Genomic DNA, 13,357 nt, shown 5'->3' on the forward strand with positions numbered 1-13,357 from the left:
AAAATATGTTTACCCTCTCACAAACTCTACAGAGCGTTGTCATGAGTCAGAATCGCCCTGCTGACGGTGGGTTGGGGCCATTAAAGAGGTTTAGTTTGGGAGTTGGTTTCTGTTCTGCTGGGATCAAGGTCATTTCTGTGGCTTTGTTTTATGGCTGCAGAATTTCCCAGTTCAATCTGCTCTCTTGCAAGTCTTGCACATGCTTATGCACACGTGTATGGTTGGACATAATCTAAGGCATACCTTATGTTCATGCAAATAATTGTGAAATTATGCATTTTTGTAAACTGTGCAACCCTCATGCCTTGATTCCCTATTGGCGCTATACCCTTTATATGCATGTGACCATTGTGTGTGCATACTTATAAGTTTTCATTTATGTAAATAACATTAAACATACTCATGGAAAGAACATTCACATGCACTTAACATGCATAACTCCAATAGCGTCTATTTCTACAAAGACTTGGCAGGCTGTGTTCAGCTAATCTTCTCATTAGTTTGTCCAGTCAGGTATCAATCAGCACCACACTCTGACAGGTTAACAATTTTCGTGCTACTTTATTATTTTTAGTTTTTATGGTGGGTCTGACCTATAATGTTCTCTATACAAATCTCAGAATAATTTGTATTTGAATTAAAAGATAATTTGTATTTTTACGGGGCTCCTGATGAAAATTATGCTTTGGGAACTCTGATAACATTTTATGGTTATCTTCCTATCAATGAATAGTTTCAAGGTCTTCTTGCATCTTTTAGAAATATTTAAAACTTTTTCCCACATTTTATTTGTTCATTTCTGATTATGTATATTCCTAGTTACTTATTATTTTAATAGCCATTCTGAATAGGACACTTTTTCACTCTTACTATTGGTTGTTATTTGCATATTTGAAAGTTATTGATTTGCATATGTTACATTTACACCCAACTACTTTACTGTGGTTTTTAAAAACTGTCTGTAGTAGTTTTTCAGTTAATTTGTTAGGGTTTTTAGATAAGCACTTGTATGATCCGAAAATAGGGATGCTTTTACGTGTGTCTTTCTATGGTCTTGCCTATGTTCAAATGCTCTTGTGCTCCCCGGTAAACATGATACTGCCTTTGGGGCTGATATTTGATCACATTAAAGAACTCACTGTTTATTTTCATGTTTCTAAATGTTTTGCCAAGGATAGATAAATAATTTAAGGATGCGATCATTCGATTCTTCCCCACCTTAGATCTAATAATATCATGAATTCTAATTTTGACTCTCTGCCTATGATGTAGAGTCTAGTCTGATTTTTGAAATAGTCTATGCTTTCAGTTGAGAACTAGGAAGCTTACTTTTCCTACATGCACTGACAGTATTTCTTTCACGAAATGCAGGTGACCTGGGAGAGAGGGGAGAGCGCGGCCCTCCAGGAAGAGGACCCAAAGGCTTGCCAGGAGCTGCGGGTCTCCCAGGTAGGTGTGCGTCCAGGGTCTCCCGCAAGGGAGCAGTTGGGAGCAAGTGGGCATCTGAACGGGCTAGGACGAGTCTAAAGGAACCTCTGTTTGGTGACGTGTATGTATCACAAGCTACTCAACGATGTCAGCATCGCTTTTCCACGCCCAGCTGTAGTGCAGAGTGCAAGGCTCTGTAAGCCACGTTAAGTATTCTTGGGAGAAAATAAGTATTGGGGCTTGCCGTGAATCTCTTATCAGATGCTTTTAAAAAGGTGCCAGGGTCCAGCTCCAATGCACTTCTCATACAAAATTGGGATGAAGGAGGACTTTCCAGGTGAGGCCGGTGGATCATTTCCTGCTTAATTAATGACTTTGTTTTTTGTTTAAGGCAAAAGCCTGGGCAATAGGAAAGTGAATTCAGGTATTCACCTAGTGGTGTTGCACAGGGAATAACTGAAATTTATTTCAAGAACTCCTCTTTCAAATGGACAAAACGCAAAAGAACCCACATCAAAGCAAAAGAAACAGCCAAATAAATAAATAAACCGAAACATTCCTATTCAGAGCCCGAGGCAGCACATGCACATATCGCAGCTGGGTGGTCTGAGGCCACAGAGCAGCCTCTGTGTGCGGAGCCCAGAGGGCTCGGTTCACTGGCGTCTGTGCTCTCGGGCACACCGGCAGCTCTGTCTCTGGGAGCCGCTCAGTCGCCGGGAAGTGACTCGCAGCAGGCCCGTGCTGGGCAGTGTTTTGATTCCTGCAGGACATGGCAGAGCTGTGCCATAGTTTCCAAGGCCGCCTGTCTTTACAGAAGCGGACTGCCTCATCTTTCTCCCCCAGAGTGGCTGGTGAGTTTGAACTGCCAACTCTTCTGTTAGCACATTCATACTGAACCCACAGTACCACCAGAGGTCATAGTAGCTGCACAGCAAAGCTGAAAGCCAGTTCAATTTCAGAATAAGAATGAGGTGCAGCCTCCCCACAGCCATCTTACTGCTGCTGAGGCAAGGCTTAGGAAGGATTCCAAACCAGGAATTGTCTGCAGCTGAACAGAGATGGGGGTGAGAGAGACAGGGCAGAAACAGGTGGTGGCGATGTGGGGAGGGGGGCTGGGTGGGGGTGGAGGCACACATGTCTGCAGTGGATTTGGAGAATTTAGTTGAGACAGATTTAGTGAAAGGATCATTTTCCCTGAATTCTGCCAGAGGCTTACATATTTAATTAAGGCTATAATTGTAGCCCCAAACATCATTGCTTTCTAATTATCCATTTCATTGCTCCTGGGGAATTGCTTTCTTGTTGAAATAATATTTTAAAATATGAGTACATTTGGAGACAGTTCAAACGCTGACTTTAGAGGCTGTGATTCATTGGCCTATCGATACATTTTCACTAATTGGTCAAAGGGTATATAATTAGGGGAGGTCAAGAAAATCTGGTTGCAACTGAAGGCGATCAAGACAAAGAAGAGTTTAGCACATGGTCCAGTCTGGATTCACCGAAGAAAGAAAATGGAATTTACTAAGGGTGCTTTTCTTCTGCACCAGTGGCAGGAACATAAAGCCTTTAAACTGACAGAATAAATTCACTTCATTATCTACATATTTGGTTAAACATTGGCCTGCTAGCTGCAAAGTCCGTGGTTCGCACCCACCAGCCGCTTGAGGGAACAATGAGGCTTTCTGCTCCCCTGAACACTTACAGCCTTCGCTGTCCACAGGGGCAGCTCTGCTGTGTCACCGGGCGGCCGAGTCAGAGTCGACCTGAGGGCGGTGGAGTTCACTGAGTTTCCCACAGTGAGATCCCGTGATAGGGATTCTTAGGAGAGATTTTGGCATGTAGTAAGGGCTCAAGAAGAATCGGTGATGAGTGCTATTATTAGTGTAATCTACATTTCCACTTTTTGAGGCCGAAGAAGAGCTGGGAGACCAAGCTGGGCCCCAGCGAAGCCCCTGTGGCATGTTTCTGCTCTGCTCTCACACAGCACCCGGTGCCAACACTGCAGACCCGCCCTTCCTGGAAAGAGGCTTCCGCTCCTATCACCAACCCAAAGCGTGGGGTTCGCAGTAAATCATTCCGCTGCCGTGGCCCTCGGTGGGCTGCGCCGCGATCCCCCCCGGCTGGGCTTGAAATGAGATTCGGAATATGCTCTCTGCTCTCCGCACACACAGTGGTAGTGGAACTGTAGGGTGGGAGGAACCTCTAGGAGGCCCTCATGCAGACACGTGCCCACCATCTTCCAGACAAACACACCTCTAACATAAATGACAGAGCCTGCGGAACAGAGTCAGCTGCCTGCGTTGTTCTGCTGTTGCCTCTGGGGCACAGAGCCTCTTGAATAGAAACAAAGATCATGTGGTCCTCTTTCGTGGGGCTAGCATACTGGGGGGGGGGGGGGGGGGCTCGCAGGGAGCGCTGCCTGCCTTCATTATCCACCATTAGCATGATTCTTAATTTGCATGACAGCTGCAGTTCTCCCTTCTCTACAGGCCGGAAGTGCACGTCTTTGTTCACTGTGTTGACTCTCACGTGCCCTTGGGTTTGCAGTGCTAAATAGTCTAACGTGGACCACAGCCTAGCAGCGATTACTAGGATAAAATTCCATCTTTATCCCGTTTGTTGCTCCCAGCCAGCAATGGGCAGGGCGGGTGTTCAAGAAGTGCTGGCCTTGGGGCCACACTGCCTGGGTTTGTACACAGCCCTTTCCTTTCCTGCCCCCCACCCTCCACCTCTGATCCCTGGAGGCCTCCTCCTCCCCTGCTATCACAACCTCAGTGCCGCCTCCTAATCTAGACTAGAGGGAAACATGCGCATAGGTGTAGATGAGAGATAAAACTCACAACACATGGAACCCAGGAACAGGAATGGGAATAGATATACCAAAAGGGTAGGGAGAAATGGGGGAAGAGGTGGGGAGGGAGGGGAACACCGGTCGCAATGAATGGCACATAACCACACACCCCCATCCAGAGGGAAGAACAGCAGGAACCAGAAGGGAAGGGAGACAGTTAGTGTGAGATTTGAAAATAATCAACAATCAACAATCTATCAGTGGGTCATGAGGGGTGGGGAGGGAAAAATGAGCTGATCCAAGGGCTCACTGGAAAGCAAATGTCTAGAAAAGAACGATGGAATATATGCACGAATATGTCAGATACAATTGACGCATGGCTTGTAAGAAGATTTGTAAGAGCCCCCAAGAAAACGATTAAAAAAAGAAAGAGATTCACAGCCTCAGAAACCCGGGGGCTCGACCCTGTCCTGTGAGGTCGCCATTAGTTGGCATCAGCTAGACGGGAGGTAGTGGGTTTTGGCTTCTTACTGTGGGGGCCCTGCTGGTACAATGGGTGCGTTTACACTGGGTGTGTAGCCAGTTGCAAACCAAGAGGCCCGTGGTTTTGGACCCACCAGCAGCTCCACAAGGATACCAGCCCAGGAAAACCCTATGGGGCAGTTTCCTTCTGTCCCAGCTGGTCACCGAGCCGGCATCCACTTGGGGCACACAGTTATTATTGTAAGAGTCCCCGGGTAATGTCAGTGGTTAACGTGTGCCTAGCTTCTAATCGAAAGGCAGGAGGGTTGTTTACCCAGAGGTGCCTTGGAAGAAACACCTGGAAATCTACTTAAAAAAAAAAAAATCAGGCCTAAGAAACTGCAGAGCGTAGTCCTCCTCTGACCCCCAGGGGTTTTCACGCACCAGAGTGGCCTTGGTGATTATTGTAATTGTCATGGTTACTGTGCTATGTTTGAGGAAACAGGGACTCACAGAGGTCATGCATCTCAGCAGAGGCCTCTCAGGAGTGGAGGTGACAGAGCCGGGCATGGGACTGGTGCTCCCCATGTCCAGGGTCACAGTGGACACAGTGATAAATAAGCTGTGTCCAAGGAAGTGATTAGTGTGGCCTGACACACCAGCCAGATGACCTGCCACTGTCTCATTCCCTGTCTTCCCCCCTTCTCGTTGACTTTAGACACTAATTGCTGCCTCCCTGACACGCTGCCGTTTGTACCGAGGCCATCAGGATTGTGGCTTGGTCATTAGGACAAAAGATTCATGGAAAAATTCCATTTGGTTTTCATTCCATTTTTCCACAAACACTTTGCAGCACCCTCGCCCCCATCCTGGGATGCGTTTCTTAGCAACCTCAGCGTTTTAAGGGGCAAGAGTTCATGATGGGTCTTGACCTCCGCGCTGTGTATTCAAACTCACCTGGAACAGGAGTAGCTTAAGTCACAAATCACACGTGGGCCGAATGCGCATGATGGGTGGGGGGATGCCTTTTCCCTCTGGATGGGGAGGTTCTAGCAGCGTGGCTCTGGGTAAGGGGATGTTCTTGTCCAGAATTTGCAGTTAGGTGAACTTTTCACTGGGTGGAGAAACAAAACAAAGGGCGCATTCAATTTAGCTCTATGTTTGCGAGTAGTCGCTGATCCTAAATTGGCTGCCGCAAGCTGGGTTATTTGGTTGTGGGGTCTTATGTAAACCACGCCCTACCAATCCTGACACACTCTCTTCTTTGTCAAACACACAAGGAAACCCAGTGAGCGAGTCCCTAGCCCATCGAAAATGCTTACATAGCCAGTGGATTAATCATCTGGGACCCTAGTTTAAGTGGAAAGTCACGTGCAGTTATATATATCTTGAAAGCCTGCGTACACAGTCTCTTTTATTCTGTAGCACAGGTTAGGTAGGAGGCTGGCTCCTCAGAAGGTTCCCGCTGGGATTGGCCTCCATCAATGTAGCATGACTGCCCTCTAGTGTTCTCAGAGAGAACATTCATTCCATTAAAAAAAGGTAAAACACGGTAATACCTTAACATTTCCGAAGACCGTGTGGCCTTGAGGCACGCGTCTGTGTGTCTGGCACAAGGCGGAGCAGCCAGTGGCAGGAGAAGGCCCCGACCCAGGCTCGCGCCCCGCTCCTGATTGCCCGGGGTGGAGGCGTTCATCACCGGAGGGAGCTGCTCCGACGGCACGGGATGCCGCGTTTGAGACTGGGCACGGCGAGCCAGTGCAGGGCTTGAACGAGGTGAACACGGGACAGCTTCCCCTCAAAAGCGGGCTCCCGTGCCGTGCCGTGCCCGAGCCGGGGCTCCCGCTGCTGCTCTGCTGTGGTGGGTGGTTCTAGGCCCGGGCTGCGGGCCAACCGCGCAGGGAGGGGTCTTCAGGGTGATGAGGGCAGGGCTTTGGAGAACTCGGGCCGATTGTCCTGCGCTGCGCCTTTTCTCCTGCCTGGTTAGCTTAGCGCCCCTGAATTAAACGAGGACGGCAGAAGACGCAGCCACGCAGACACACAGACACAGCCTGTCCTGCCGCCGCCAGCGAGTTAGCAAATCAATAGCCGAGCAAGTGCAGCGAGGCGAAGCGCTCTCGTGTGGAACTCCCACGGGCTAATAAGTCTCAGTGTACAGCGGGGGACTCTGGGCCCCCTAGAAATGGAGTCCAAAGGAGAGCGGTTGATTCGTGTGGGCGGTGATGAGTCAGTCACCCGAAGCTCTGGAGGTTTGGGCTAGATGGGATTTTTGTAAACGTGATCAAAGGCCTCCGGCCAGCTGGGCTCCAGCAACGCTTTTTCCTCCAGATTGGAGCGTGCGTCCAAAACATGCCCAGCGAAATCCCTCTTCTGGGATGCAGCGGGACGGAGAGCATTGAAATGGAAAAACAGTATTTCCTCCGGCTTTTTTTCATTTTGCTCTTATCCTAGAGAAAACAATTCTTTACATTATGGGGTTTGGGTAGGGGTCTGCCTCTCTCAATGTTAAAAAGTGATCAGCGTTAGTTGCTGCAACCTGGTGGCGCCGTAATCTTCGAAAGGTCTGTGGTTCCAGCCCACCAATTGATCCTCCGGGCCAGGTGGCAGCGTGTTTCTGTAAAGATGCCCGCTTGGGAACCCTCAGGAAGCGGTTCCACACTGTCCTGGACGGCTGCTGTCGCCAGGGAAACATCTGGAGATTGAAGCCTCTTTCCCAGGAGTCCCAATGGAAGCCTTCCGTGGGGACTTGACACACCTGCCCCAGGGCCATAGCACCACCTGACAACCACTTTTTACGTTGTTTTGAGTTGGAATCCACCTGGCGTGGCATGTTTGTTTTTTTTTCTTCCAGTTTATTTTAAAACTTAGAGATACTTAAAAACCCTGCTTCCTTGCTCTTCTGAGAAGAATCAGATCCAGCAGCACTCACCTATCTTCCCCGATTGCAGCTGAGCAGCTCCACCCCTGGCTTCCTCTAGACTCGGGGTGTCAGACTGGCGGCCCTCGCGGTAATTTTTTGTGGCCCCCCAAAATGAAATAAAGTGTAATGAGGGAATTGTGTGTACAGTATTGCCTCAATCTCCCTTAAGCACTATTTTCTTCATAACAATTTTTTTTCTATTTTCATTTTATTCCAGAGCATTGTGGGCCACAAAAAAATTACCTTAGGGGCCGCATGCGGCCCGCAGGCTGCCAGTTTGACCCCCCCCCTTCTCTAGACTCCACATTACATGGACATCAATGCTCAGATTTTCATTGTCTGTGTAACATTTTTCTTAATCTAGACTCTGCTACTGAGTCCGGTGTCAGTGAGCTTTTTCTATAAAGGGCCAGAGTCCTCTGGGGTCTCGTAGTCCCTGCTGCAGCCCCTCAATGCTGTCCTGGTACCGCCAGATTCTGCCATAGACAATGTGCAAAACACCGCACAGGGCAAGCACCATAAAGCTTTATTTCCCCAAACAGGACTCAGCATGTTGGGTGGGGATTGCGGAACCCTCATCTACCTGACTCGCCCAGCACCTGTGGTCATTTGGCTTGTGGCCCCCTTTGCATTCCCTCCTCCTGATCTGGACTTGACTTTGTGAAGGCAAAGCTCACTGACACGGCTACAGAGAAGGTGCTTGAAAATCACCTTTCGTGTGCACTCAGGTCTGGCCCGGGGCTGTTTGGCGAGTGTGGGCAGACAGGCTCGTGCTCGCCTCGTTTAGTGTCTGCAGGGAGGTCATGACAAGAACCAGCAAGACCTCACAACATTCACTCAGAACCGGAGAAGCTCAGTTAGCAGTGACCATGCCAGCTCAGTGGCGTTTGCTAGCTTCCTCCAGGAGCACGGGACTACAGCTTGAAGACTCCTGGGTAGCTAGGAGTCCCAGCCGTGGCCAGAATCTAGAGAATTGGGCTTGGTGATGCTTTACCAGTCATTTGCATGAAAGCCAAGTCTGGTGAAGCGACTGCATCATCACCACCACCGTCATCATCAGGAGCGATTTCTAAAAGCCTTTGACCCAGTGCTTTCTGCCAGTCTGAGCCCTGCTCACGTGCGCACCCCTTTGTGTGTTTCAGGTGACCCAGGCCCTGCCAGCTATGGGAGAAATGGCCGGGATGGGGAGCGAGGCCCACCGGGCGTGGCCGGAATTCCTGGTGTGCCCGGCCCCCCGGGGCCCCCTGGCCTCCCTGGTTTCTGTGAGCCAGCCTCCTGCACCCTGCAGGCCGGCCAGCGAGCTTTCAGCAAGGGGCCGGGGCAGTGAAGGGCTGAGTGTGGGCCGCCGCAGCAGCCACACTGGGTGAGGGCGTTTGGCAGAGGACAGCACCGGAGCACTTCCCGTCCGCAGGATGACAGGCGTCCTGCTTGATGATCAGACTTAGACCCATGGTGCCATTCACGAAGCTCCTTTTCCTTTCCCGCATCATCCCTACAGACCGCCCATGTCATGCATCAGCAGTCCCGTTTCCAGGAGTGTTCTTAGTGCGCTGTCCATACGGGGTGTATCTGTCCGGCCGTGGTGCTAAGAACCCCGAACAGCTGTTTGGTTTGCCTCAGATGCAGTTGTTTTTACACTCCATGGAAGCCTGGGTCTCAGATTCATTTCAGGCTGTGCAGGGTCATTGGCCTGGTTACGAAGAACCCCACTGGAACTCGATAGAATTGGTGCTTAAAATCCCCACCCACGTGCCCTCTGGGGAGTGGCAAAACAAGGCGTCCTCTGGAGTGAATTCCTTACATCACGTGTCGGTTTTCATTTTTGCGGAACTCTATTATAGTCCTTGTCATTTTTTAGCTCCTCTGTGATAATCAACAAGGGATTTTAATAGCTTGACATTCGTTTAAGTCCTGTTGATGAGATTATTTATTGTAACAGCTCAAGGTAACGTCTCTGGTTGTACCAAAACGAAATAAACACGATTTCCTAATCTCTCACCTGTTTTCTTATAAATATTCACATTCAGTGAAAAGGAGTCTCTGATCCCACTCAGATACATTGAACATTTAAGATGACTATTTCTATAGGTGCATGTTTAAAATTTCAGTGCTTTCCTACACAGAAAAATGAAGAATTCCTGACTGTTCCCCCATGGATGTTAGCTCGGGAGAAATTCACACGCGTGTGTGCACGTGCACGCACAGCTTAGAGTGGGGAGGACTCCACGGTTCTTTCTGATCTTCTAATGAAATGTATGGACTTGTTGCTCAGAAAAATACAGAGATGCATGTGCATGTATTTGCATACTCTTTCAGAAGTTTCAGGAGCCCTTTGAAGAAGCCTGGGTGGCCCTGTGGGCGAGGCAGGGGCTGGCACTCACCTCAAGGTCGGCAGTTCAAGCCCATTAGCCTCTCCTCAGGAGAAAGCGGACGCTTGGCAAGTCACAGAAACCCTACGTAGGCTCTCGGAGCTGGCACCGGCCTGAGGCCAGTGGGGTTGAGTTTTCAGTCTCTGGACCGTCTTCACTTCAATCGTGCCCGAGCTCCCTCAGGTTCAGAATTCCACTGCTGCAAAAGTGAATTTTGTTTCACCATTTTTCTTAAATTATAAAGGCAGTTAAGACACTTTATCAATAAGAGAGGTACTGCCGATCAAACACTCTAACTTAGTCACACTGGTTTGCTGTTTCCACACGATCTATGGATGCTATTGATCATTTTATGTCCCAGGGAATATGAGTGAAATAGCTCAAATTAATCCATATCCTCAGTTAGTTTGTGGAACACCATTCTTTTATACAAGGGAATGCTCTAGTAGAATTTTTGATATCATTCTTCTTGTGTTTTCTTTACATTGAAAATTCTAGCCCTACTTGCTTGGCAAAACCGATTGCTATGCACTATGTGTTGGGCTTTCTTGAAAACTGCTCACTGTGTGTAATTCTCGGATACTCGCTTGAAGCGTGCATACGGAGACTTATTCCTGCTTGGCTACATAGGTCCTTCCCATTAAGCAGACAAGGGAGGAAGCTCTGTCCACACAGGTCAAATAGTTTGTGGAGATTGTGGCATCTCTTATAATGACCTACAAAGATCTCTATGACAACTAATTATTTTCAGGTGCCTGATAATCAAGTAACTGCAAAGAAATTGCATGATCATTTCCTCCAATTGGTTTTAACTGGAGTGACCAACCAAATACATCAAGTTGGGGGAAGGGGCGAACCGAATAAACACATTTCTCAGTTGCAGACTATCAGACATAATTGTAAAAAAGTCCAAGGAGAGCTTATTCAACTGCTTTGCAAATGTGATACGAGTCCCAAAAGGCTGAACAAGCAGCTCCCTGGAGGCAGTCGGCAGCACCCACCGGACACCGCTTCCAAGGAGAGGATGCCCAATGGGCACATTTCCCAAAGGGGAACCTTCTATTCTACCCGTCAGGTATGTCAACAAGCTTGCAGAAGCAGCAGTCACTGGAAGACAGCATTTCAAGCAAACACGCCCAGCAGTCCCCTCTTTGGAAAAGAAGGTTCTTGACTACCGGATTTGGCCAAGGACCCAGGTGGCCCCAGGGCAGGAGATCCACTGGGAAGTGTGTCTGGGAGTTGGATTTGCAGGGCAGGCAGCAGAGACACGCGGTTCTTGAGAAGCCTGACATCAGTACAGGGCAAGCCGCCCGCCTTTTCAAGGCGGCCAGAGCAGCGCGCGGCAGGTGGAGGCCATTGTGGTGATGAGGTCAATCCTTTCAAGAGGAGGGCAAATTTACACCACGTGCAAGGGGGGGAGGGCAGCACAGCTGAGTTTGTAACCAGGGATGCCCGGTATCCCTTTAGCAAACAGAAACCTCCCAAACGCCTAAAACTGTCAGAAACATGGGGGCGCCCATCCAGGCCACTCTCTGATGAGCAGGTGAACAATTAAAGTGGGTGAGAAACTGGCACGCGAATCCAGGGCCGATGACTCCCGATTTATTTCTAGCCCGTGCCTCCATGGCGTGGCAGCCTGGTCTGATTCTCATTCCCAACACCTGACAGGTTAGTTAGGTACGATGGACGTCACTGTCTGCCTGACTGAGCACCTACTACGTGCACTGGCATGGTTTGGATAATCGACTTCTCCCTAACAGAGAGGCTGCTGCAACAGTCACATCAGTTATCTGATTGATGGGAGTGTGGGACTGGCTAGTTCACGCTGACTAAACCAACGCTGCTCTTAAGTGTCATTGGTAAAATGTACTTGCTGCTGAAAAGAAGCTCAATGTAAGTCCTGTTTCAGGATGCTGCCTCTCGTTGTATTATTTATCTTTTGTGACTACGATTATAGTCACAAAAAAACATTGAGTTTTAAAAACTGATATTGGTGGAAAATCACTAGAAACACCAGATCATCCCACATGCCAAGAGAATTACCTGTAAGCATTTTAAAATGGGTTGTTAGCCCTGGCAAAAGAATTTAAAGACTGTTGAAGAAAACAAATTACCAACCGATTAATAATCTTGCTGCCTACAAATGGGAAATGGACACAGATGATTCTAAGCATCTATTTTTTTAAAGGGTACTTATTTTCACAACATGGATCAATTCCTTTGAATATCTGAAATAAACACTTTGTAAATTGTGCACTTAGACTATAAGTGAACGTGGCTCAGTAAATATTAAAATTGGCTTCTGTAACCATGCGTGACTAAACGGCCACACATAGATGCTCTTTAAATGACGAACAAAAGGATACGTAACATACACGTTGCTCTGTGAAGAATAGAAGGCTGGCGGATATTATTTTCAGTCTCCACAGCTGCCCTTTCGGTTCCTGTTAACCTTTCCCTCGACTCCACGCCTTTACATCACGTTCTTGACTCTAAAGCCTCTAAGGATGGCTGGAGAGAATAGCAATGAGGAATGGGCCACTGGTTTCTAGAAGCGAACTTTGCTTTTGAGACGTAGTCGAATCTTTTTCCTGCACGGTTCTTTGGAGAGCAGCTAGTTAACTGGCTCTAACAGGAGACCCAACGTTGAGAACAGTGGAGAGCTGCGTCAATGATTCCCCAGCCTAAATAAATTCACAAGCCCCACGGCGCGGTTTGATGTAATTAATGTTCTGTTAAGAAAACATGCTGCATTTTTAACAAGTTATGGCCTCTTGGCCTTCTAGAAATGATTCGCAACATTTAGGAGGTCAACAGCGCTAGTTCTTAGCGTGTTGCGATTCCTCTCCAGCAGTCTGCAAGGTGAGAGCAGAGCTCGCTCTGTGGGTCCGGAGTCTCCAAGGACACGCGCTTTCTTCCTATTTATCATCACAGTCACTAGGCTACTTAGGAGATGCCAACAGATGACTGTCTCGTGAGCCGAGTATTTATCCAAGAAACACGTTGCTGACCGGCCATTGCCAGCCTAGACTGCCCTGCGCACTTGGCTTCCATAAAGACCTCGATTGTTTGCAGGCTCACAAATGAATGGAGGCACAAACACCAGTTACCTCGTGACAAGCCAGCAACCTTCAGGCATGAAGACCCTCAGAGCACACCGTGACGGGTCAGCAACGTGCTCGCAGCGGGGCAAGACCCAGGCAAGAGACGGTTCACGGTTACCTGGGGCACCTGTGTGACTCCACCTGGCTGCCCAGGGGCATCTGGAACGTCCCACGGTTGAAGGTTTGGAGCTTCCATCAGCAAATGGGTGAGAATAACCACATGAGAATTCTGTGATTTCAGGTCACATTCTTTATTGCTGAGATAGGTGCAAACTCACTA

At 48.6% G+C, this 13,357-nt stretch overlaps 1 protein-coding gene across 1 annotated transcript in view; it reads left to right on the top strand.

Annotated features, from left to right (window-relative positions):
• Positions 1–8,931, top strand: part of COL9A1 (collagen type IX alpha 1 chain) — a 95,074-nt gene extending 86,143 nt beyond the window's left edge. The window contains exons 37-38 of the mRNA XM_075554043.1: positions 1,372–1,449; positions 8,747–8,931. Of these exons, the coding sequence (XP_075410158.1) occupies positions 1,372–1,449; positions 8,747–8,931 (263 nt within the window). The remainder of the gene's footprint in view (positions 1–1,371; positions 1,450–8,746) is intronic.
• Positions 8,932–13,357: the final 4,426 nt, after the last annotated feature.

This window comes from Tenrec ecaudatus, chromosome 7, assembly GCF_050624435.1.
Source record: "Tenrec ecaudatus isolate mTenEca1 chromosome 7, mTenEca1.hap1, whole genome shotgun sequence".
NCBI lineage: Eukaryota > Metazoa > Chordata > Mammalia > Afrosoricida > Tenrecidae > Tenrec > Tenrec ecaudatus.